This window comes from Balaenoptera musculus, chromosome 17, assembly GCF_009873245.2.
Source record: "Balaenoptera musculus isolate JJ_BM4_2016_0621 chromosome 17, mBalMus1.pri.v3, whole genome shotgun sequence".
NCBI lineage: Eukaryota > Metazoa > Chordata > Mammalia > Artiodactyla > Balaenopteridae > Balaenoptera > Balaenoptera musculus.
This window is the reverse complement of record NC_045801.1, coordinates 16155411-16181818: the sequence shown is the minus strand read 5'-3', so window position 1 is coordinate 16181818 and position 26408 is coordinate 16155411. Positions and strand designations below refer to the sequence as shown.

General features: G+C 45.1%; 1 protein-coding gene and 1 long non-coding RNA gene across 2 annotated transcripts in view; one reads left to right on the top strand and one right to left on the bottom strand.

Moving 5' to 3' along the window:
• Nucleotides 1-24531, bottom strand: part of FBXO32 (F-box protein 32) — a 35003-nt gene extending 10472 nt beyond the window's left edge. Inside the window, exons 1-6 of the mRNA XM_036830262.1 lie at nucleotides 23109-24531; nucleotides 17147-17259; nucleotides 16242-16291; nucleotides 14980-15072; nucleotides 3139-3232; nucleotides 2111-2295 (exon numbers count right to left, since the gene is read on the bottom strand). Coding sequence (XP_036686157.1) covers nucleotides 2111-2295; nucleotides 3139-3232; nucleotides 14980-15072; nucleotides 16242-16291; nucleotides 17147-17259; nucleotides 23109-23224 — 651 coding nt within the window. The 5' untranslated portion in view covers nucleotides 23225-24531. The remainder of the gene's footprint in view (nucleotides 1-2110; nucleotides 2296-3138; nucleotides 3233-14979; nucleotides 15073-16241; nucleotides 16292-17146; nucleotides 17260-23108) is intronic.
• LOC118883431 lies at nucleotides 100-5937 on the top strand. The gene is made up of 3 exons (XR_005017023.1): nucleotides 100-413; nucleotides 4578-4634; nucleotides 4943-5937. It is a non-coding gene; the product is annotated as an uncharacterized LOC118883431 (long non-coding RNA).
• Nucleotides 24532-26408: the final 1877 nt, after the last annotated feature.

Below are 26408 nucleotides of genomic sequence, written 5' to 3'. Positions count from 1 at the left end.
TTTCTATATATTACCTGATTAAATCTCACACCAGGGCATTGAGATAGGCATGACTGCCCCCATTTTCCAAATGAGGAAATTGAGGCACAGAGAATTTGAATCACTAGTCCCAGACCCTGCAGTTGGTAAACCTTCATGCTCATCTGTAAATACAGAGCAATATTTTCCAACTGTATTCCTCTGAACATTGAACAAGTTTTAAGGTAGGTGGTGGGAGGAGCGTCCCCTTCAATCATTTATTTATTCAACTAAAACTTACTGACTGCCATCTGCTCTGGTCCAGGGACAAGGAATAGAGCAGGGAACAAGATGGTGATGTCCTTCCTTTGTGGAGTTTATAAGCCAGTGGAGGAGACAGGGAAGTGAATATACATATGCGATGATTTCAGATCATAATAGCGGCTCTGAAGAAGGTAAGATGATAGTGGCTTCAGTAGATTGGATGGTCAGGGAGGGAGGTGGCTTAAAAACCCTGCGGCAGGCCCAAGCTTAGAGTGTGCAGAGAATAGCTTGGTCTGGCTGGGGTGCCGTGAGCAGAGGGGAGGATGAGATGAACTTCAGTGTTTGATCTGTCCTGCATAGGATTTCACTGGATTTAAAAGGTTTGCAAAAGGCTGGGTCATTGAATAAATAGTTGGAAGAAAGCTAGATTGAAAAAAAGTTTGGAAACCACTGATGTTAAAAGCTTTGCTGTTTTAGGAATAAGAAGCCCAGGGTTCTGGCCTCAGCTCTGGCCCCGATTGCTGTGTCACTTGGGGAGAGTCACTGGGCTTCTCTGATCCCCCTTTACCCTCACTCCATGAAGAGTTACAGCAACTACAATGGGTACCTCCCAAGAGAGTTTGTAGATCAATAGAGGGGGGCTTTGGGGAAGTAAGCCCATGGAAGTGCAAGGTATGTGGGCAGATGTGGCCAAGGGGGGCCTCCTGTGAGGTGGACAGAGAGAACAGAGGCAAGTTCTGGGCAAGCGTGACCATCTAAATGGGTGTTCGAAGTTGCTGGAGGGAAGATGCCCTTGGGACTAATGGGACTTGCTCATTTATATCGCTGGTTGGGTATCACTGGGGTGTGTGTGTGTGTGTGTACTGTAGCCTAAGTGATTCTAAGGAAGTCACAGAACTCTGAGACTTCTAATTATTCCCTGTTTCAGAGTTAAGAAAAAAACAACTAAGGCACAGAGAGGTTATTAACAGTAAAGTCAAGGACACTGCATTTTGCAAACTTCATATAGTGAAATATTTAAAAGAGGTCAAAGAAGTTTTTTCATGTTTCTTTCTCGAGAGACGGGGCAGACCCAAACTTTATCAGCCTGGGTCCCGGAACCACTTAAAACAGCCATGGTCAGTGATTAGATAAGTCAGCCAAGTGCTACGTGAGCTGCCTAAGTGTGTCTGTCCATTAGGGAGCCTTGAGAGATTACACCAGCGTCTTTCTCACATTTTTTGTGTGCCTTAGTCCTCCTGCTCACTCTTAAGAGGCCAAGAGCTGGGGGCCAACTTAACGTTTTAAAAGCCAAAAGAAACTACTGGTAGTAGTTTAGCTGGTAATGTGGGGTTTTTTTGGTTTGTTTGTTTGCTTTGAGTGAGAATTGCTCATGTCTTTTCCTACCTGTATGTTTACAGCCTTTACTCAAAGCCTTCCTTTATCATAACTATTAATAATTGGAACTAGAGTTTTAGAAGGCTGGTGCCAGTTCTCCAAGCCACTGCCATCACAGCTCTGTTGTATACAAGGCAGCATCCTAAAGCTATAAACAAACTTGTACTTTAAGAGGAAATGGGCAGAGATCTCCAGATCCCACTAAAGATTTCAGTGAAATAGCCTACATCGGCCCCAAGGTCAAGTTTCTAGTTTTCCCACCACGTTTCCATTGGCTGTCATTGTTCATATACTCTGATCCTGCTCTGCCAAGTTCTTCTTCCCACCCTCCCTGTATCGGAAAGTCCCCCAGCCCACCCTCAGCACCCAACGGAAAGCATCCAATCAGAACTGTCCAGACTCTTCCATCACCAGAGAGGATTTGAAGTCCTGGCGAGGCTGCCCAGCATCCCAGCAGAGGAACCAACTGCAGCCGTTCCTGCTAGGAGGAGGCTGGGGTGCTCCAGCTTACCCTGGTGATTTGGATGTTGTTCAGCTGCTGCTGCCAGTGTAGAATTGTCTCCATTCGATACACCCACATGTTAATGTTCCCGACCAGCACAGACTTGCCGACTCTTTGGACCAGTGTACATAAGGACGTGTAGAGGGTCTGGAGTAGTTCCCTTATTAGTCTAATGTTTTGTTGGTCTTCCAGGACTTGAGTGGGGAAGAAAAAAAGCAGTAACGTTTATGAGACTAGAACACTCCATAGTTTACAAGTGGTTCTTTCTTCTTCTCTACTCTGCTCGTGTTACCTGGGTACACCCACTGGGGATATGGTTTTCTTTCTCACTGGTGTTTATTCTACACTTGGCCAAGCTTCTGCACTCGAGGTTATTGGGTAGAGTTTCCATTATCTAGGTCCCTCTTTGTTCTCTTCTCCCCGCTTTCTACAAAGACTCTTTCTCTTTTCATTGTCCTACCAGCACCAATAGCTCACCTGATCTGAAAGCAGCTTCTTTTGCCCAGCAGTGATGTCTCTTTTAGATGATCAGTGGCAGAAGCACAGGTCTGGGGGTCAGGAGCTTGGATTCTCATCCAGTCTGGCTGACTCTTTGTGTGATTATGGATAAATCACTCTTTCTCCCGTATACACAATGAGTCAGTTGAGCCAGAGACGTAAAGTTCTTTCTAGCTCAGAGAGTCTATGGATCTATTCTGCCTTGTACACAGCTCAATTTTCTAGGAATTTGGAATCTAGAGGTTCGGCAGCCAAGGTTGGGACACGTGCCTATGCCAAGAAGCTTGAGAGGCTTAGAGCAGGACAAATGGATGATCCCAACACAAGGACAGGAGGGTGATGGTCTCACCCTTTGTCATGAGCATGAATGGCCCTCCTTTCTAAACTGGAATCCAGCACCCCTGAAATGCATCTGGAGTCATTCATTTCCATCCGCTCACATTCTCTTAAATCCAATGACATGTCCACTGCATTGGAAAACCCATCTGCCCGGCCCCAGGTCTATAAAAAGGGGCGAGAGAGTGAGAGAGAGAGCTCACCTTTCAGTACCACTTTTTCCAAAATGTTCATGAAGTTCTTTTGGGCAATGCCACTCAGGGATGTGAGCTGTGACTTTGCTATCAGTTCCAACAGCTGTGGATAAAAATAGAAGTTGCCAGGCTTAGACTACAGAGATATTTTTCTCCTCTAATCTTCACTTTTGAGTCACATGACACGTAGATACAGACTGACGGGGAGAGATAAATGGCAGGCAGGGCCACAATGCAATAAAAAGCAGATGCTCTGAGTAAAAGACAAATGGGGGTAATTCAAAACCTAGGCATCAGGCTGAATATTTAATTGCTTTTTTTTCTTTTAAATATAAAGAGGTTGGCTTCAGCCAGGGCTAATTCATTCTACTTGTCCTACTTCAGCAAGTGAAGCTGAGGTTCTCCAAAGGGAACAAAACCTCCTATGACCTGTGATGTTGGAGTTGTACATAATCACTCCCAGTGGGAATTCTTTTACCCCTACTTGAACTTCTCCCCACTGGCTGGGACTGCTCTCAAGGCACCCAAAAGCTCAAGTTCAGCAACGATGGGCACTTTTCAAGGAAGTGGCAATTCTTATCCAGATATCTCCTGCTTATGTAGCATTCAATAAAAATGTCTGTTAATTAGAATCTTTCACTGCACTTAACTTTCTGTAGAAAGAAGCCAATAACAGGAAGAAAGAGACATTCAGGGACGTACAGTGTATACTCATATTTCTACTTAGAGGCTAGGAACCCTGTAGCTCTTAGACTTATGTGCAAGTTTTGCTTTGACCACTTATCAGCTCTGTGACTCTGGGTAAAGTCCTGAATGTCTTGGTGCCCCAGTTTCTTCATCTCTACTTGTAATACTTAGAGTCTCCAAGATTGGTGAGAGTGTTAAATGAGGGAATGCACATAAAACTCTTAGCACAGTGCCTGGCATAAATTAGGTAGAAAGTAAAGGTTGGTTGGTTTACTGAAGGAGTATGTCCCATTCCCCACCACCCATGTTATCACCAAAGAAAATGAAATAAAGATAATAATTTAAGTTGGTGCACCCTTAGCATAATCTTTCTTCCCTTCAAAAGCAAAATTCTTTATAGATGTGGCAAGATTTAAAAAAAAAAATCAAAGATTCTATTATTGAAAAAATGAAACTTTAGACTGGAATGGGGTCTTAGAGATCATGTGGTTCAACCCAGTTAACAGATGAGCAAAGTGAGGCTCAAGAAACTAAACTTTACCAACTATGCCACAAGGAGTGACAGGGCTCAGCAGGATCCTTCTTAACACACTTGATGCTTTCACAGAGTTATCGAACAAAAGAGGTTGATATAAAGTGAAAATAATTAATTGCACCAGAACCCACCAGGCTAAGTAAAACTCACTAGCCTTAGAGCCAGTAAACTAGATTTAGAGACCCAGGACCTCCCTTTATGTTAAAGCTTGTATCTCTGTTCCTAGGAAACCTTCCAAGGGAGTTTCATCTCCTGGCCAGGCCCCAGCCCAACTTCACTTCAGGTCAGTAAACACCAAGTATGACACTGTGCTGGGTGCTGGAATCAAGGCTGAGGGAACTAGCAAAGTGACATTTTAAAAATTGGGCTGCAGAGAAGAACTGAAACTTTTGGACCAAAGCCCCAGGCAATTCAAAGAACCTCTGCTTCCAAGGCATTTGTTTAAAAATTTTGTCCCCATAGAGCCCCTTAGGAGCCTGTCAAACCACGGACAGACTTTTAATTTCCTGAACATAATTTTACTCTAAGTTAAAAAAAAAAAAAGACCCCAAATCTTTTCCTGCCTGGCTTATGTATCTCTCTCACACACAGGGAGAGATGCTGTCATCAGGCTGGGGGAAGGTGGCAAAGAAAGACTGAGGCTGGTTTTTAAGATTAGTACTGGTGATCCAAGGCTGGACGTCAGGAACTGACCAAATGCCCACAAAGAGAGGCAAGAAGTCAAAACATCAGCAGAGGCCACGTCCACAGGCGGTGACCAGACGCGTTGTCCTCTGCCTTTCCAGTTCAGCTCTGTCACCAACCAGCGCGTGACAGTCAAGAGAGGAGTGAAAAATGGCACAAAGGGACTGGCCAAACCGTTCATTTATCTTCTTGACCAACAACAAGATTCAGAAGGCCAAGCCCAGGGTCTATTAATACCCTGAGCCTCACATGACCAGCACAAAGCAAGATGAAAGAAAACAAAAGTCTTGAGTCGGCTCTGGGAAGGGTAGTGACTCATCATGGGGTGGGAGGAGGGCGGGCAGAGCTCTGCCTGAAATCCATCCAAAACCCCCATTTCATGTGACTACCATCTCACGAGGGCATCAGTTTCAATCTTGTCTAAAAATGCACCAATCACAAGGACACAAAAATTCTCAAGGCTGTGACTATGCATTTGAGAGGAAACAAAAAAGCCCTTTGGTCTGACTGAGATGATCTTTGACTAAGGAAGAGAAAGATACAGAAGCAAAACTCGATCAACTGTCAGGAGAATGACACGTCAACCACCTTCTGTTTATTCCGGTGTCAAGAGAAAGTCCTTCTTTTCACTGTCCGGCAGCCTTGGGGTCAGGAGAGAGAACCCCAAAATAGGAGGAGACCCAGATGCTCTAGCTGGGTGACCTTTACAGTTGTCATTCACTTAGCAAGTATTTTCTGCATGCCCATTCTATCGTAGTGTTGTGATAGGTGATGCGGATAAAGACACACGATCCCTAGACTCACTGAGTTTACCATCTAGTCTGTGGTGTAAGTCATTTAACCTCCCAGAACCCCAGTTTCTTCATTTCTAAAGTGGAAATAAAAAAAGACTACCTACTTCACAGGGTTGTTATGAGAATTAAATGAGATCAGTATGTAAAAACCCACTGGAAATACCAAATACAAGGCATTATTATTATAAGGTATTATTTCTTCCCCTTCTGAACCCCAATCTTTTAGGGAAGTTTAAAGTGGATATCAAGGGTTATCTTTTCTGTAAAGGGCTAGATAGTAAATATTTTAACCTTTGGAGGTCATAAGGTCTCTGCAACTAATTAACTCAGCAACTGTAGTACAAAAGCAGCCTTGGACAGTATGTAAATGAATAAGTGTGGCTGTGTTCCAATAAAACTTTATTTACAAAAACAGGCATGGGGGGCAGATTTGGCCCTTGGGCCATAATTTGTCAATTTCTGATAGAGAGAGAGAGTGTGTATGTGTGTGTGTGTGTGTATATGATAGGGTTCAAGAGTGAGGGCTCCAGAGCCAAACTGCCTGCCTCAGTTTCCCCATCTGTAAAACATACATAATAATAGAACCTACTTTAGAGTTGCTGTGAAGATTAAATGCATTCATAAAGCACTCAGAACAGTGCCTGATAGCAAGAATATACTCAATAAATTATTATCATTCATTTTAATCATAGTACAGAGACTATTACTAGGTAGAATTACTGCCAGGGAAGGCATAGTGAATAGTAGGGTAAAGTACAGCTGGTTTAGAGACCTTTAGAATCCCTGTATTTCAATTTTATGTATTGTCAACCAAATGCTTAAATGCTTTCAAATTTTCATATTCCTCTCTGTCATTTTTATTATGTTTCTGATGTATTTAGTAGCTCCCTGTCTGTTGATAAAAGTTAATGTTGATACATTCTGTGGCTTACATAGTTGCATCTACCATGAAGTCTAACTTTGCTAGCAATAATGGGTGTTTACTACATGCTACGCATTTTACGTGTGTCATCTTGTTTAATCTTCAGAGGCAACCCACTGAAGTGGGTTCTCCACTAGTCAAAAGAGGATTTTGTGGCTCAGAGAAGTTAAGCAACTCACCTGAAGACATATAGCAGTAGCAAGTGGTGGAGCCAGGACTTGGACCAAGATATGTCTAACGGAGAACATATATTTTGATAGTTAAAGGACTTCAGTTTGTCAAGGCCAATCAAATTTGCATCTAGGTCCAAACTTTACTCTAAAAATAGTAGCAATACCATGTAGTGTTCTAGGAAAGAGTCTGGAAATCTTAAATCAGTATTACACTGGGACCGGTGATCAGCTTTTCACATTAAGGGAGAAATAATACCCAGAAAGGGTTAATAACGCATTTAGGATGAGGCAGTTGCTTTGGGTAAATCATTTAGGTCTACTTTCCACATCAGCATAACTCTACAGACCCAGAACCAGTATTGTGTGGAACTAGTGGTAAAGAAGACAGAATTTATTAATTTTACTTCAGTGTCAAGAGAGCTGTGTGCCTAGGGGGAGTAGGGCTGTGTCTAGCAATTTATTTACCAAGATGACTTAGCCAGTTGGATTCTTTGCCTCTAGCCACACGAGAAAAAGCAGAGGAAAACGGATTGTTTGAAAATGGCTGTTTGTTTTCTGCTGGGCAAAGTTTAGCCCAGGTGCCAGTAATTTGTGGCTGTGTTTAAGGAGAGGCGGGGTGGGGGACTGGGCTAGGGGTTGGAGAAGAGGGTTCTCAGCTCCTCCTGAATTCCAGGCTATCATTACCGTGGGGGCCGCCTGGGGATCCAGCACGACCCGATCCGCAGTGACTAGCTGTGCAGTAACATGACCGGTTCTGGGCCACGGGAGGAAGGGCTGGTGGTTGCCGCATGCTGAAACCACATCCTGCCCTTCAGCTTTGGCTCGTGCTAGTCTTAGACATACTGAGTAGAGGAAAAGTCTCGTTGCAAGCAATATCCTATAGTCAGTCTCGGAGGGATATCAACCTCAGCTTGAAGTGGTGCGTGGAAGATGAATGGGGAGAGGAGACTGCCCCCTTGTCTCACTTTGCCCGCAGAAAATGTGCGTTTCCTGTCATCTCTTCCCTTCGTCATAGCATTCAGACTTTTAAAAATAAATTAGCTCACGTCACTTCTCTGCTTGAAACCCTCAAATGGCTTCCCTTTGCCCTTAGAAAAAAAATCCGGACTCCTTACCATGACTGGCAAGGTCCTCCCTGACCTGGTCTTCGCCCCTCGTCCAGCTTCATTTTGCCCAGTGCTTCCCTAGCTCGCCCTGCTCTGTCCACACAGCCCGCCTTTGGTTCCCGGAGCAGGCTCAGCTCATTCCCACCTCCCAGCCTTTGTCCTGCCACGTCTTCACATGCCAGCTCCATCCCACCCCTCAGGTCTCAGTTCAAATGTCACCTGTTCAGAGAGCCCTTTGCGGACCATCCTAGATCTTACTATGGTTTCAGTGTTCTTCACTGTTTCATTTATACATGTCTGAAATGATCTTGTTTACTTGCTTGCTGACTGTCTAATTGGGATGGAAACCTCAAGACAGAAGGGGTTATCTTGTTTACCACTCTACCCCAACCTGGCACACGGCAGGCACTTAACAAATACATATATTTATATCTATATATATATGTAGATATATATATACACACACACACACATACACACACATATTTAAAGAGACTTAAGGGACACTAAGCAACTGGGGCTTCAGAAGCATCAACAAAAACAGCAGCTACTCTCCCTGTTAGTTCAAGGTTGCCCATGCAGCTGTTGCCCAAGCATACTCTATCTTGCATAGAATATTGTTAAGAATGTAACTTATCCCTGATTCTTCTATCTCCTATGACAGTGAGCTCTGCAGTTTAAGGTATATGTCTGATTAGAAAACAAGCCATAGGATTATCAAAGGTAGGAAAAAACTTCAAGAAGCCCCTGCCATTTCTCACATGCTCGATATGCCAGCTGGGTGCCCATAAGAAAATTATGTCTTTTGCAATAAACCTTTGGTTACATCAGGCAGTGCCTCTGCCTGCACTGAGTGCCACGTACTTCCAAGACCCTTATTTACTCAATGGATAACACAGATTAAAACCTGGAAAGTTTTGTCCTGACTTTGAGCCTGAACACTGACAGGTTGAAAGAGGGAACATTTCTGCTACATTAATAATCTCCAGGGCTTCCCTGGTGGCGCAGTGGTTGAGAATCTGCCTGCCAATGCAGAGGACACGGGTTCGAGCCCTGGTCTGGGAAGATCCCACATGCCGCGGAGCGACTGGGCCCGTGAGCCACAATTACTGAGCCTGCGCGTCTGGAGCCTGTGCTCCGCAACAAGAGAGGCCGCGATGGTGAGAGGCCCGCGCACCGCGATGAGGAGTGGCCCCCGCTCGCCGGAACTAGAGAAAGCCTTCACACAGAAACGAAGACCCAACACAGCCATAAATAAATAAATAAATAAATAAATAAATTTAAAAAAAAAAAAAAAAAAAAAAAAATAATCTCCAGGCATGTCAAGATTGGGTAAATATTATTTGCAAGTGAAACATCCCTCTAACTGAGGGCCAAGTTTACACAAATTAATTGTATTCTTAGCCGAGAACAACTTGCCTCTCTGTCTTCCATCCATTCCAGAAAATTCTGAACTTAGAATGATGCCCTATTCCCTGTCGCATTGATCTGAGCAGCTCTGTCTGCCTCAATGAGGCTGCTTAAATTGGGCTCCCTGTCTGCTCTAGCCTCCTTACCCCCACCCTACACTTCTACAAGGTTGGATGTCACATTGCCCTTGGCCCCTGGCCCACCATCACTCCCCTCCACTTGTGTTCTTTCCAGCTGCAGGTTTCTGCTCACGCCATTTGTCCCTGCAAAGCCTTCTACCTGCCTCTCCACCTGGCCAAATCCTGGCCATCCTTCAAGGAAGGAGAATCTCAGGTTCTACCTCTTCCAAGAAGCTGCCTCCAGTGCTTCTTCTTCCGTTCTTCTAGACAGGACCAAACCCAGTTTGCTACTGCAGTACCTTGTACCTTGTCTCCCAGAGTAGCCCAGAAACTCCTGGCCAGCAGAGGCCAGGTCTAAGTTGATTCTCAAGTGACTGTGGCAACACTAGGTATATGGTATGGACTTAATATAGAAAACACCTGCTTAGGGATTTGAAAACGTTCACCTGAAGCAATATTGATGTATGGGGACCTAGCAGAGGACGTTGTCACCTCCTTGCCTTTGGAAAGCCCTTCCTTTAGAAGACTCGAGGGGCCTTCGGATCCTAGCTCACAGATACTTAAACCTCTGTCTCACCCTCAACCAGAGCAACTTAGAGCAATGTCACATGCTCTCAGGAACATCCCTCCTTGGATGGGAAAAAAGTCTGCTGAACTGGCAATTAAAACGCAGCTCACCTATCCAATTTAGCATATCCCCTGTATAATAAGCACCTAACTTAGCCTAGAAACAAGGTAGAGTTTTAGTATAAAATATATTTCTGGGCTCATGGTGGGATATATTTAAATTCTGAATCCTCAAGAAAAAAATTTATACAAAATGGGCACATTTTTGATCTTCTGGTCTCCGAAGTCAGATGGGAAAGAAAATCAGGTAGAAAAGTGGTAAAATAATCAATCTCTATATTTTATTTCATCTTTAATTTCTATTTTCATATATTTTCTAATTCCTGTAATTAGGACCCTAAAGATGACAATAGTTACAGCAACAACTGATGCTCACCATATACCAGGCACTGTCTAAAAGCATTTCATGTGTTTCAACTCAGTTTCATTCTATAGCAACACGATGGGGTAGGTACCATTATCAGCACCTTTTATAGGTGTATGATTTACAAATGAAGTTATGAATATACATAAATTGAGAATACATGCTTAAATTATTAATGTACTGTCAGGTGTCCATGGTTGAAAATACCCCTATTCTGGTCTCTCAGCCTTCCTCCATTTTATTGGGTACCCCCTACTTCTGCAAGCACTCCCCCAATCCTGTGGTCACACCCTCAAGGTCTGTGAGTGTCCCCCACTTCTGTGGGCACCCAGAAATTGCAGGATCTGCTGCTTGCCTAAAGGCTTAGTGTGACTGAGAAGGCTCGGAATTCCAAGAGCTGCAGCATTTCTTCGGTAAAATCACTAGCAGCCTAATCACCATTCATTTCAGGGACCTGCTCAGGGCCCTCACTGTTAATACCCCACAGTGAATTCTCACAATTCCCAACCATTTCTGCCAATCACTTTCAAATGGGCTTGCGCCCTGTTCTTTTGATTTTGTTGCCATTGGAATGGCTGGCTGCCTTCCCTCCACCCCAGCTTCTTAGTCTCAATGGAAAAAGATACCCACCAGTTTTAAGACCCAGGTGGCAGGGGCCGCATTCCATCAGAGGAAAGCTGTGCAGCACCAAATTAATCCAAGGTCACTGCGGCAGAGGGACCTGGTGAAGGGGCCAGGCAGCCCTTACACATCACAACCCATCAGGGGCTTGGCAACAGCACACCCTTAATTTAAGGCATTGGGTTTGAATTTGAGTCATCGTGCCATATTTCAGCCTTTCATTTGCCAAACCACCAGTCAACTTAAACTAAAACATGTTTTTGGAAAAGACTTTTAGGGGCGGTAGGAATGCAGTATCTTGCTGGAAACATTCAAACGGACTTAGGGTGGTAATGCAGAAAAAAATTAAAATGTGCACTGGTTTAGGTTGTGGATGTTCTTCTTTGCTGCAGAGGGACAGAGAGAGTGGGGTTGAAAACTTCTGTTTGTCCTTCCTGATCTGATGCACACAGGGGTCACTTCATTCAGGTCAGGAAACGGCTATTCAAGGTTCTTCCTGGTCTGAAGACAGCATCTACAGTTACCACGTACTTGGCCACATTCTCATCCCATAGAGAGAGCCGCTGGGAGGACCAGATCAAAGAGCATTCTGGCATTAAAGCGTTAAAGCCCTCTCTTGCACTTGTGCCTCGGTGTGTCTTGTTTGAAAACTCATTATGCAAAATACAACATTTGGGCTCCCAAGTAGTTTCTGAGCTGGTTTACAAACTTGAAAACACACTGGGATCACCTGGTGGATAAATTTAAGTAGCAGTGCCTGGGCATCACCTTCAACTAATGAACTCGGATGCTCTAGAGGTGGGCTTCCTTAGAGGAACAAGCTTCACAGGTGATTCTACTGTGCAGATGTGATTCTAATGTGTTTACTGGAGACCCACTCTCTCCGCTGGCCTGTCTGTGCCCTGGGTGGGTTAGTCAGCACTTGCTTTCTTGTGGTTACGGTTCTAACCCCACCACTGGCCCAGCCCCTGGAATCCTCGCTGGCTCCCCAGGGGACTTTCCAAAATGTGCTGGTCCTGAGGCATGGTGTAAACCCATTTTTTAAAAATGGCCTTTCATAAGTTACTGCTTTTAAAGATTTAAAGTCATCTTTAAAACCCAGTTAAAACTATGTTTAAGCCATTGGAGGTGTGTAGAGAAGCAGGTAGAGGCAATGAGTGTAGCCTGAAGCCAATTAAAAAAAGGTACAAAGGCTGTATAAAAACCTCTCCAATTTATATTCAGATTTTGATTCCAAAAGTTCCACAAAATTTTCATGCTGATAAAACATCGTAACATTGAGATAGGAGTGTTGGCTATCCCTTTTATTCCCTCTACATGTCTCTTTTATTAACATTGACAGCTAGCATGAACATGACGCCTTTTTAAAAAATGTACTTTGTCTTTAAAGAGGTTAAACAGATTTTAAGGCTTCAAAGTTGGTTCGGTTTCTTACTGGGACTGAGGAATCATTGTAGTATTAAAAAACCATTAAGCTGAAGTAGTAAGATGAGGATAACATACTGGCAAGCTACTTTGCAAAGTTGGTTTAAGGATAAGAAGAATATTTGAGAAGTGTCTTAAGTTCCTTAGAAGAAAACCCTCAAAACGTGGTGCCTATCATTAAAATGTTTTAAGCTCTTTATAAAAATGACATTTCTCAAATTACAGAGGACTCTTAACAGTGAAGGGGAAAAAAAGATTGTTCTTTCCAAAATGGAAATATCCCCCCTCTTTCTGAACCTAATAACTGAAAGCATTCAGTAGTTTCTTTAACTTAAAGGTTAGGAGAATGTGCTCAGGATGTATTTTACAATCAGATACTGTCAGACACAAGTCCTCTATGCTGAGTTTTAATCAAGGGCAAAGGGCATGATTCCCCAGGTAATTTTTCTTTTTTTAAGTAGAAAAACATTTTTTATCAACCAAATTGAAAAGACTTTTTAGGGAGAATAAACAACAATTTTGATAAGTAGGTAATAATAAGTATTAGTAGCTGACTTTGAATAACATATTCTGGTCTGCAGAGTATTTCCATACACGTTACTGAGTTTCACAGATACCCTGTGAAGTTAGGTTATTCTAAGTCCATCTTACACCCGGGAACGTGAGTGTTGGAGAGGCTGAAACAGCATGAAAGCCGTGGAGCTGGGATCTGACCTCAGGCCATTTTACTTTCAATCCTCTGCTTATATGGAACTCATTGTAGCAGCTAAAGAGTGTGGACTTTAGACTGCCCAGGTTTCAGATCCGGATTTCTTCCCTTCTGTAGCTTCGTGACCTTGGACAGGTCATTTTTAGCTCACTGTACCTCTGTTTATGTAAACAGAGATGATAAAAGTACCTACACTTTACAGGGTTAATGGAAGGCTAAAAGGTGTTAGTGCACATAATTGCATGAAACAGATTTTCACTATTTGAATCCTTGTTCCTTTGCTTTATTTCTTGTGAGAAGGAGAACTGGTAGGAAGGAGAACCGTCTTAAAACTGACCAAATGCTGATCAGTTTGGAATCAAGACATCAGATCTGGGTGTCTTCCTCTAACACCTAGAAGATGGAAACTATTCATAGTCTTAGCAACAAGTTTCCAGATCTTCCCGGGCTTGACTCCAAACAGCCTGCACTGGGTGGCTGGCCACAGTGACCTCCCAGAAGCGGCAGAGTCTTGATGAAATGACATGAACATTTCATCAAGAAGGTCTCTTATTTTCATCCCTTTTGGACTGGAATAAGGGCTCAGCTGAAGACTAGACAGGTCTGGTCATGGGCTCAGCTCAGAGCTTCTAACCTACAAGAGGCCTGGATTTTTTATCAGGTCAGTTGGGACGGCCAGCCCTGCATCTGCCCAGATGACAGGTGAATGATCCAGGCCTCAAGGGGGCTTGAATGTCATCGCTCTGGCTGAGCCTTCGCAATCATCTGACTCAATGACGTGGCACCGAGAAGCACAACCCAGGAAAAAGAAAATAAAAACCCAACCAACTAACACCCACAGCGGGTAAATTCCCTCCTACTTCTGATCCTAAAACCCAAACAGCTGCTACCCCCCCAGGTGGAACCACTGACAAAAACACACAAGGGAGCTTAGGGAGAAAAACAACCACCAACCAACTAAAAAGAATCAGTGACTTGAAGGTCATGGTTTGACTTCCTTGCTTTACTACCTTCATCATTAATATTTTGCTAAAGCTCATTAAAAAATTATTTTTTTCCAACATAGGGTTTAAAATGGGAAGCAACTGAGCCAAACAGGTAGTTTCAAGCTTTAAGTGAACCTGGGACTGAATATTGTTACTACATGTGGGTGGGGGAAGGGGGTCACGAGGAAGTAGTTCTGGGGTGCTTTGAACTCATCCAGTTTTGAGGCTTAAACCAAGAATGGCTTAGGGTCACCTAGAGTCAGCTAAAGCCGGGCAAGAAGAACAGTGAGAACAGTCAGAGGTGCACAGTTTTTTAAAACAAGCCAAGGTGCTTTACAACTTGCTTTCTGCTGAATTCTCTGTGGCTGATCTTACTGCCAGAGCCTGTGCTGCCTGCACTGTGGCCCACGTGAGGTATCACGGCGGCCCCTGTCTGCGGGGGCCAATCTCAGGGACATCCATACGGATGGATCCATCCTATGTGGCTCTCAGTATCCATATAGGAACCTGCAGTACATCGGGGGAGGGGGGAGTTGAGGAATCCATTTTCTGCTTTCCTTAAAATCCCCAGGGTCCTAAAAAGTTTTTTTTTTTTTTTTTTTTTTTTTCTGGTGGGGCGGGGAACTACTTCAAGACAACCTGAAAAGACAAATCAACTTGAGAGTCTGGATAATCTACAGAGACTTACCCGTACGACGTAGTTAAATCTTCTGGAATCCAGAATGGCAGTTGAGAAGTCCAGCCTGTTGAAGGCTTCCCCCAAAGTGCAATATCCATGGCGCTGAATGTGAAAACAGGGGGTGCAGAGGTAATTTTCCAGAAAAATCTGCCTGGACCCTGCTGACAAGCTTGGTGGCTGTGTTAGGTAACCTATGGCTATCTGCTGCTTTCCTGTGCCCTGATCAGCCCCTTCTGGGCCCCTGGGCCCCTGGCGCCCTGCTCCACCATGAGCCACAAAGATGGGTAGTGCAGCCGACAGCTGCTTTAGTCAGTGACTAAAGTCGTGACGCGTACCATTTGGGCCCTTCTTCTCTGCACGCACTTGTACTTGCCTGTCAAGGAAAGGTTGGGAGCTGGGTACGTGATGTGTGTTGGTCACTGTAACATACTCCTGGGGGAAGAATTAGCCCCATGTGTGTCAACTCTGTCTGCCATATCTCTAGTGCTTTTCTCTCTGTGATCATCAGAAGCGTTTTTAAGGCTTCATGAGGAAGCCAAAGAAGTTTTGGTCTTTTCTCTGTGAACACACAAGGCACTGGGTGTAGAGAGCCCTGACTCAGTCCCAGCTCTGCTCCTAGTACCTGGGTGGTCTCGGGTGTATCCCTGGCCCTCCCAGGGCCTCAAGTCACAGAGCGAACTAGATGTTCTCCAAGGTCCCTGACAGCAATAGAAATTCTATCAATCTGTCATACTGCCTGTATCCTAGTTATCTGAGCAAATGCCTGTGCAGTGGGAAAATGTACATAAAAGGGTTTTATAAAGTGCCATGCAAATTTAGATATTACAGTGTCTTATTCTCTTCTGCATCTAGCTCATGCAGCCTCACACTGGGTGAGCACGAAAACTTCTCCTGTATTTAGTGATTAACTCTTCCAGGGCTAAAATGAATTGAGTTGAAGTCTAAAAGAGGTCTTAGAACAAAAGGGAGGCACTGTCCTGAGGGAAAGGCTAGAGCTCTATAATAGTGTGTTTGAGATGGGAATATTAATCTTTATAAAGCATTTCTACATACATCATCTCACTGAATGATCGGGGAGCCCACCTAGTGACTTTCGCATCTCTCTCTGTAGCCCCGAACTCTGATGCCTGGCTAGGTAGTGGGCTGCAGGCCTCCACCACCCACATCCAGGAAGACAGTCATGATGTGAAGTAGTTTCCCAGTCTCGCCCCTACCCTGTCAGGGGAGGCATAAAGCTAAGCATACTCCTTAATAAACTGATGGGTGCTCACCTCTTTAGTACTTCCTTTGTGAACATAGATCCATTTTTCTTGGTGGAAATCTACAAAGACAAAATAAAAACAACCCAAAACCCCACAGCTTTAAAATTTATAACATGCCCAAGATTTTAAACTTGTTTTGTTTTCATTTATTCCAAAGTGTAAAAAAGTTTTGACAAAAAAGTACAAAGACTCTACTGACAATCTAAGGGGAGGCAAATGCCTAACTTCTGCAGTGTATAAATATTGGAGTTGTAATTTACTTTGTCAGAAGCACTTCAAGTCTTTGATACTCAGATTGAGTATACCAAAGCTCCAAATTAAAGAAAAAAATCTAATACCCAAGTACGAGTTTGTGTTAAATGCCAAGCTTACAAGTTAAACAAGGCCATAAAAAGTAGAAATAAAACAGATAATATGAAGAAACCATGCAGTACAGATGGAATAAACTAAGGATCAGTAATTCCTGCTTATTAATAGAACTTTATACTCTCTGTTCATACTTACATCCAGCATCTAGAAATGTTACTAGTATTTATACAAGGGAAGAGGGAGAAACAAATCTATGTTCAAAGCCTCAAAACACAGTTCCAAACGAAAGCACACACTGGAACTGGTTCAGCTGACCATACCACTGAATAGTAACTAAATTAACTGTCAAATATAAGTGACAAGCAGGGAAAAAACACCCCAACTAGCAACTGACTTATAAACACGACTGTAAAGAATACATTAATCTCACTCATAAAATGCACAGCCAGGTTTCTGAGTGCAAAGATCCGGGTAACCTCTGTGAATGACACAGTCAACATGAAAGCGGATGCCAAACATGTGAGGTGTGATTTGTTCCCCTGCCAAAACCCAATCATAATGATATTCAAACAGCTTTCTTCTCAAGTTCACAACAAACAGCTTACATTGAGTTTTGGTTTTGCTATTCAGCATGTCCTTCTTTCTCTTCTTGGCTGCAACATCATAGTTCAGGCTGTTGAAAAGATTCTCCTTATTGTATACTTCCTTGCTGCAGTAACTAGGAATAACCGACAAGAGGGGATGAGCTCTAACAACTAGACTTTAACATGAGCTGTTTCTATAAATAGCTTACTGCGTTATAAAACACAAACATACATGCTCCTCAAACAAAACAATGAAGTAACCACTCAAAAGAAGTCTGTACGGGCCCAGTCTTCCCTCTTCGGGGATGAAATAGTGTCACATCTCTGTGGAAGGCAGGGACGGGGGCTTCTTCTTTTGAATTCCCAACAGTGTCCGCCATTGTATTTGACACACAGCCCTGCACTCTTTAGGAGCCGTGCAGGGTACAACAACATTATTTTAAGCAAAAATGATGAATGGATGGGGAGGGAGGGAGGGAGAGGAATGGTTACTGGTATCACTATAATACACAATACTTTCATTTTGCAAAAACATCCACCCCAAGCTGCTTTTCAAAAATACCGCTTTATGGAGATATAATTCACATACCATACAATTCACCTATTTACAGTGTACCCAAGCTGCTTTTAACTAGCATGCTCCCGTGTCTTTAAAACATTTACAAAAATCTGACTTACAGACTGCATTTCTAGGAGATGTTTAGTGTACAGTACTAGTTGTTTAGGTTTTATATAATTCCTTGACTAACACTAGGCATCATGCTGTGAGGTGACGACCTTGAGTCCTAAATGAAACAAGCTGTATTTACAACTTACACTTTATAAGAGCTGAAAAGACAGAACTGGCCAATTCACAGGTCACTAAAGATGTGCAGTTCAACTTGGGTCAGGGGCATATTTCCTTCAGTAAGCTGAGCTGAGCTGTCATTTGGGGGGCTGAGTTCTATTCTATTATGCAATGGGATTTCAGAGTAAATCTCTGAAGAGCTTCCACAGAAGGAATGCAGGAGAAATACTGAGGTACAATGAGAAGATAGGTTCCCCGATCCCCCCAACCCCCGTGGGCATGCGCCAGGCAGGATTTATAATGCCAACCAGTAAAACATCAATTAGGGTTTGTTTCCCCTTACATCAGCCATATATTAGAGGCCTTTAATTTTCTGAGTTCTTCTGCTGAATTTAAAATATGATTTAATTTATATCTTTTTTGGACCTACATCTGTTGGATAAGATGAGGTACACCTGCACTTCTCCATTGTATGGATATTATGTAAAAGAAAAAAGAGGGGTTGAGACAGTTTCCAGTATCCTGTTGCTACAATGGTCTCTCCAGTAGCACTTCAATAAGTACAATAAGTATCTTGCTAACATGCTTACACGTGACATTACCAACAATATACTAAGTGTTTCTGGACCCATAGGGATAGGCTTGATAGATAATCAGTCATTTGTTAATCTTGCCTCAGAAGGCCATGCTTAATACCATTTACTGAGTTTCCTAATATCATTAGCCTTCTCCTTTTCATTGAGGGAAACAGGATATTTTTAGGTTTTAGGAGCGATTACTGCAGAAATGCGCTCTCTTAGAGGCACTTTCTTAAGTGAGCCCAGGGTGAATGTTTTGGGTCCAGCTTTGTGTCACACGTGAGTGTGTGTTTGTCTGCTTGCACAGCTATAGAGGCACAAAACCACCGACCAATCAGTTGACTTGCACCAAGGTCAGCAGGAAAAGAGGGGCAGAAGAAAGGGAGAGCAGAACTCTGAGCCCTTAGAGCTAATTTTAGAAATTTCAATCAATGCTGAGGAGAAGGGAGAACGATGGAAAGTCACTTGATTGGTCCACGATGTACCAAAGCTGAGAACAGCTTTAGAAAACAAAGTTAGGCCATTTTGTGTAAAAATACCACACGAAGCCTTATTTTTAAAGGAAACTCGCACATGCACCATGAACAAAAGCCTGCAGCCTGAGTTCCACATAGAGAGAACCATAAAATGAAGCTGCCTTATTCTCAATCACACATTTAAGGTTTAGCAGAACGTTTTCGGAGCCTGGGCCATAGATTGTGACCATTCCTTAGCAATGTTAAATATTTATATTTCATCTTATTCTTTTCTAATTGAAAACATTCCTCAAAGGAATTTGAGCACTTGCTTTCCTCACAGAAACAACAATAACCTGCTTTAAGCCCAAGTGACTCATTTCCAAAGCTAGTTTAAGAAGAATTTGACATAATTGATGATGCTCTCCCACTGGAGAATGTGGAAAAGCTTTAACCGAAGAGAAACCCTGCACTTTTCACTTAGACAATAGGTTTTGGACTTCAGAGGTAGGGCCTGGAAGGAAGGGCTATGGGGTTTATTTGTGTTGCCTGCTTATATGTTTTCTTTTAAGCAATAATATATTTCAGTTAGAGGCTATTTTGAGAGTTCAATTATGTCCATTTCAAGGAAATGCAAAGCCAGTGGAAAATTACAACTGAAATTTTGAACAAGAAAAGCCACCACCATTTAGGAACCACGACATTTTTTTTTTTTTTTCAAATAAGCAAAACCACTTAAAGAGGCTGCTTTCTTCATTAAATTCAATAATAACCAGAAAGTTGCTATATTATAGTCAGTTCTTACTAATCTTGATTTTTATAGGCACAGGCCTAGAATAAGAAAAAAGACCTCGTCCAGCCCCGTACTGTCAACACACACATACGAAGATACTTAAAGACAACTTTAGAAAAAGTGAAAGATTTCAAAATAAGCCCATTTGGCAGCAGAGATAAAGGGAGGGAAGGAAAAAAAAAAAAAAGCCCTATTTCTCATTTCATTTGTAATAACAGGCCATTTAAGAAAGCTGTGGCCTACCCCAAAGGGCTTAGTTGTAGATTAAGGCCAATGAGTTCTATGCTAATTTGCTCCAATACATACCCAATTTGTCAAGCTCACATGGCTAGTAACCAGATTGTTCTGGCAAAACAAACAGCCTGGTGTATGTAGCTCTTAGAACAGTGCCTTGCACACAGTAAGCACTCATAAAATCTTAACTATTATTTTTATTTGCTTATGCACTAACTCATCCAGGGCACTGAAGTAAACTTCCTGCTTCCTGGTTCAGCCTTAGCTGTACTGGAAAGCAACATTGGAGTTTTCAACTGCAGGCTTGCAGAAGAGTGGCCCAGGCTCAGGGAGCTGAGATTACTCATCCTGGAGGTGGGCTGGGGCGGGATTGGGGGTTGTTGGTGAGGAAGACTGCATGCGAGGTGGCTCAACCATCACTTCCTTGAAGCATTCTTGGATCGCTCCAATTCATGCCGAACTCTTTCCTCGAATGTAACACCTGCCATTCCTCTTCCATCTTATGTAGTTTCAACTTTTTCACAAGGGGCCCTGCTTGAAGCTTATCTGAAATCCTCCCATGATCTCAGTTCAGGGCACTTAGCTGTGATGGGGTTTTGTAACATTCTGCTGCTGGAAGAGGACAGGGCCCTGGACCACAGAGAGAATGGCCAGCAGAGTCCAGAGAAGGTACGCTGGGCAGACAAACTGTGGTCAACACAAAAACACTGTCCCCAGGCTGCACTACACCAAGTGCACCCTCATCCCTCTCTCCTGTTCAGGCAGCTCACAGAATGAATGGTAGGTGGAATCAGAGTAAGTGCATGAGGCCCCTGCAGGCCTCTGTTTTACATCCACCCGCTCCCTCCCTTTCAAAAGGGCCTGCCTTCTTTGCTCCTAACAGGGGAGGCATTCAACTTCACCTGAGTAGGCAGGCGCTCAGCCCAAACCTGACATCACAGGGAAACATCACCAAGACTGAAAACAGTGGGGATATTCGAGACTACAAACCCAGGTCTCAGAAGGCCAACTGCTTTTAAGAAGTTGGCAGACTTCTCATGCTAAGTAGGGAAGGAATTGTTTACAATTGCTGGGGGAAAAAAACACTCTGCAAACAAACAGCCAGCTGCTTTGCTAGGAGCTACCAAATGATTCCTCAAATGACTCATCAAAGAGCCACAGGTGGTCACTATATCGATCACCGTTTGTGATGATGGTGGTGGTGACAGTTCTAGCTCAGAAAGCGTGAAAATGGAGGAGAGAAAGGCGATTCAAGAAGGGGAGAGGGGGTGGGAAGCTACCTGATTCCAGCCTGGGTTAAACTTTTGTGGTAAGGTAAAACCTTCTCCAGGTCTCCCCTACTGTGGAGGGAGAGGCACCACTATTTACTTGGAAATAGGAGTGATACCCGCTTATCTCCTGGAGCAGATACAGTGTGAATGTTTATGCGAACCAGAGGCTCTGCATTTTGAGCCTCTCCTGCTGAACCCCATGGCCTGTTTCCTGCTGAGGAGCATCCTACAGTTGTATCTGGGTGGGCCACTGTGACACAGCTCAGCAGATCATGACTGCACCTCCCTAGAAAGAATCCAAACTGTTACACAAAAATAAAGCACTAAAATATTAGATCCTCATTTCTTAGGAATGAGGAGGAAGGAAGGAAGTTTCTACTCTACTAAAATAAAAATAAGCTTTTAGTCTAGGGAGAATAATTTAGGCCTAATTGGTAACTAGAGTCCCTTAAAAGAGTCTAGTGACAGCAGTTGGTCTTTTTATTTTCCTGTAAATTATCTGGTTTTCCATAAATAAGATTTCTTTATAGTGCTCCCCAAACACCCCAGGGACTGCTTCAAAGTGTCTTTAACATAAAGGTCAATGTGCTCTTGTCTCTCCTGGCAGACGCACAAGATTAAATATTTTTTTCCCATTGGAAGACAAAAGGTGATGCTTTACAAATCACAAACAGGTGTGGGGCTCTGGAGGTCAGGACGAGGCAATAACGATTTTTCCTTGATAGTTTTCGTGTGAGTGCCAGGGGCTCAGCCAAACAACCACTGGTAAATCTGAGTGGGAAGCTGGCCCAGGTACAGAACTCTCCACTGAAGTCAATTTAAGGTCTGGGGGTGTGGAGCAGTGGTTTTCAGCAAAGGCCCGGGATAAAGGCACCCAAGGGTAAGCGGTCTGCACTGATCCCCTCTGGGCCAAATGGCAGCGATCCGGAAGCCATCTGTGGAGATCATGACAGACGGACTCCAGACCACCTAACTCATTAGTCGCTGCCTCCCTGTGTTATTAACGAAGCGGAGCATCAGGCACGGTGGACCTCGGATTTTCCACCAGACTGACAGAGCTCAGGTGGAACTTGAGTCCAGAGGCTCACCCAAGCCAGGTGGGCTTTCTGCAGGTGATAGGCATCACTTGAAATGGGGGCGCACTCACTATACACAGAAAACTGACCGAAAGGGCCACCGAGGAAACAGGTGCAAAGACGCCGTCCTTCCAGAAGTAGAAGGCTTGTGGGATCCATGCCCCGCCTCCCTTCCCTCCTCCGCGGCTCTGTTTCTGAGTCCTTACCATGGCTCCGCAAGTCCGCCCGCAAGCGCTGGTGCCCCAGGGACCATCTGGCTGCCCCTTCCTGGTTACTCATCCTCTCTGCCCACTCTGTGGTCGCCTGTGCGTGGGAAGAGCCTGGAGGTGCTCCGGACGGGACCCGTGTGCCATCCCGTCTCCAGACTTGTGCTCGGAGCCCCGCCACCTCAGAGTGAAAGCTGTGCAGCCCACTCGCCGGCGCCCCGACCCGCAAACCGCGCGATACCGGTGTCCTTTAAGGCAGGGGACCCCTGAAGTTGTGTGTTTAAGCTTTAGCGTTTGGGGACTAGATCCGCGTTTGTCGTCAGATTCTCAGAGGGACACGGGGTTCTGTAAAGAGTCGTGCCCACTTGGAGACTCTGACCTTGAACCATAAGAGAAACCAAATACCCCGAATCCCGTGCTCTGGCGACCTCTGCAGAAACCCGGGCAATTCACTTCCATCCTTCTGGTCAGGGGCTCCCTCCTCACCCTGTTCCAGCCCGGCCTGCGTCCCAGTCACCCGACCCGCTCCCGGAGACCAACCGGGTCAGTTCTGCGCAGCTGAAATTAGTGGCGATCCCCTCACCTGCTGAGGTCGTTCACGAAGCTGCCGCTCTTCTCATCCAGGAAGCGCTTCCAGCCATCGGCCGTCTTCACCCAGCTCTGCCCGGGGGACCGCCAGTCCTGCCCGAGGAATGGCATGGCACTGCCAACGGACGCGACGGATGGACGCGACGGAGTGATGGACGGGACTGGCCCGGCGGCCTTGGGGACGCGCCGCCCTGGGCGGATGCTCGGGGTGCCGGGGCCGGTGAGGGCGCGGCTGCAGGGAACCCGAGTGGAGGGCTGCGGGATCGGGGGTGCGGAGCGGGGTACCTGCGCTCGCGGGGGGCGCTGTGGAGGGTCGCCGGGCGCGCGGGGCTCGCTGGAGTGCTGCGCTGCTCTCCCGGCCGCCGTATTTATCCCGGGCCGCTGGCCGCGGCTCTTTGTTGCCGGAAGAGGCGCCTGCTCTTAGCCCGGCCCCCCCAGCCCGGAGGCCACGTGGCTTTGTTTATAGGCTCGGCTTGTTTTCCGAGGCGCCCTCGGCTCCTGGTCTTCTGGCTGTTGCACAACCGCTTGCTGGTGGAAACTTGAAGCCGCGCCGCGGGGCCGGGGCTCCCACTGCCCCTTCGCCTCTCGCCCTTCTGCGCTCCCACCCCGCCCCCAGGGCGCAGCTTCTGCAGCCGCGAGATTGAGGCCGGGCACTCGGGAAACTGCGCCCCGTCCTCCTGCAGCTCCCGGTCTGGCGAGGTGCAGGGAGGAGGAGGCCCGAGTGGCGTCTGGATCGCTGCGGGGCGGGGGGTGGGAAGAAAGGACGGCACCCTTCCCAACCGCGAGCTGTCACAATCGAGCCCCGCGATCCAGAGCACCCCTGCAGGAGCCGGGGCCCGGCACAGCGCGGCCCGGAGCCGGGTAGGAGGGCGCAGCCTCCTTGGCCTCTCTCGCTGCCTAGACCCGCTCTTGGGCGAAGGAGGGGACCCACCGCGAGGCGGGAATGGGGTGGGGGGACAGCCCCCCCCACCTCACCCTGCCCCAGGACTGTTAAAGAGTCGGCTGTCAGGCCTGTCTCCGAGGTGGCAAAGGGAGGAGAAGGAGGCCAGGCGGCAGCTGGTCCCCGCGCGGTGGGAGTGGAGAGCAGGGACAGTCCTCCACCCCACTGTGGGCACCCTAAGCGAGCAGCGCTGGCGCCTGGCCCGGGTCTAGGGCGCCGGGGAATGGGATTTTATTACGAAGAACCGCGAAGCCCCTTTCCCCTTCCTGCTGTTCGGCATCCTCTGGGCTATTAGGCTCTCCTGGGAAAATAATCAAGCCAGGAGTTTTGTTTTAGTTTTGGTGAGCGTTTAGGGAGAGGGGCCCAGAATGCGCCTCCTCCCGACTGCTGGGGACTAAAGGAAGTTCGGTAAAAGTCCACAGTGAGGAGGCGATGCCCGGGAGTCCGAGGCCCTCACAGACCTCAGTTTATTAACCTAATCCTTGAAACCGCGGCGGGGGGCGGGGGCGGGGGCGGGGGGGCCCAGTGTGGCAGTTCTGGTTTTCCAGATGAGGGCACCGAGGGCCGCTGAGAAGGGTTAAACCAGTGACTTACTCAGGGTCACAAGGCTAGTTTCTTCACAATCCACAGTACAATCGGAAATTATCCTGTTTGCTTTTTGGTAACAAGCTACCACTCTCTGCAGAATGTAATCTCCAGGAGAGATCAACCGTCTTGTTTTGGGGGTATCCCAGCTCCAGCACCTTGCAAGGCCCAGAGTAGGCCTTAGATAACTATTTGTCCAATGAGTAGCTGAATACATACGGGAAGCTGCTGACATCAGGGTATCTTCTTGTTCTTCATGACTTCTAGTTATGATGCTTTGCAGTCTGTTCCATTTGTCAATTAGATTGCAAAGAGTGGTCACAGCAGAGTAAAATCTGCATGCTCAATAATTAGCTTCCACTTGATTCCTTGATTCTTCCACACCCCTTCCTCTGCAGCCATCAACCTTGTCCCACCGACTCTGTGCAATCTTTAAGGCTCAGAGTAGACAAAGAAATTGTGTGTGCCTTGGGAGGGTACATGTTGGAGGGGAAAGGAGGTGTTTTTAATAAAGTCTGTTTTAAAGTAGCCAGAGTTTTCTGATTCAGGTTTTCCACCATAAATAATTTATTAGCATAGTTATAGTAAAAATATCTTGTAAAAACACTGCAGAAGGTCCCAAATAAATGATAGTCACTACGATCATGCTGACAGATGAGACAGTGTTGGGTCTGGCCTTTGTTGGAGAGAATTGATTCCTGTAAGGGAGCATAATTAAGAGATGTGATTATTAAAGATGCATGCTAGTTACATGTCAGCAAACTACATCTCTGTAGAAACTATAGAAGTCAGAAGATTTGAATTCTATTTCTGCTAGAGCAACATACTGTCTGTCTGACCTGCATGAATGACAAATTCTGGAGGCACAGTTTCCTCAGCTGTCAAGAAAGAGTAGAGCCTATAAATGCCTACCTTTCAGGATTGTTTAGAAAGTGTGTTAAATGGGATTATGGTTACCAGTTCTTTCCTCTTTGGTAGTGTAGTGCACTCACATGGCCCATGGCCTCTTAATAATATGTAACTCCCTGATTCTTTTTTTAAAATTGAAGTATAGTTGACTTACAGTATTATATTAGTTTCAGTGTAATGATTCAGTGTTTTCATAGATTATACTCCATTTAAAGTTATTATAAAATAATGGCTGTAATTCCCTGTGCTGTACAATATATCCTTGTTGCATATCTATTTTGTATATAGTAGTTTCTGTCTCTTAATCCCCTACCCCTATCTTGGCCCCTCCCTCCCCACTAATATCTGTTATTTTGTTCTCTGAGTCTGTTTCTGTTTTGCTATATACTGTATATTCATTTTTATTTTTTAGATTCCACATATAAGTGATAAAGTAAAATATTTGTCTTTGACTTATTTCACTAAGCATACTACTTTCTAGGTCTATCCACCTTTCTGCAAATGGCAGAATTTTATTCTTTTTTATGGCTGAGTAACATTCCATTTGTGTGTGTGTGTGTGTGTGTGTGTGTGTGTATATCACATCTTCTTTATCCATTTGTCTGCTGATGGACACTTGGGTTGCTTCCATATCTTGGCTATCGTAAATAGTGCTGCTATGAACATTGGGGTGCATGTATCTTTTCAAATTAGTGTTTTCATTTTTTTGGATATGTTGCCAGGAGTGGGATTGCTGGATCATATGGTAACTCTATTTTTTAGTTTTTTGAGGAACCTCCATACTATTTTCCATAGTGGCTGCACCAGTTTACATTCCCACTAACAGTGTACATCCACAACCTCACCAACATTTGTTATTTG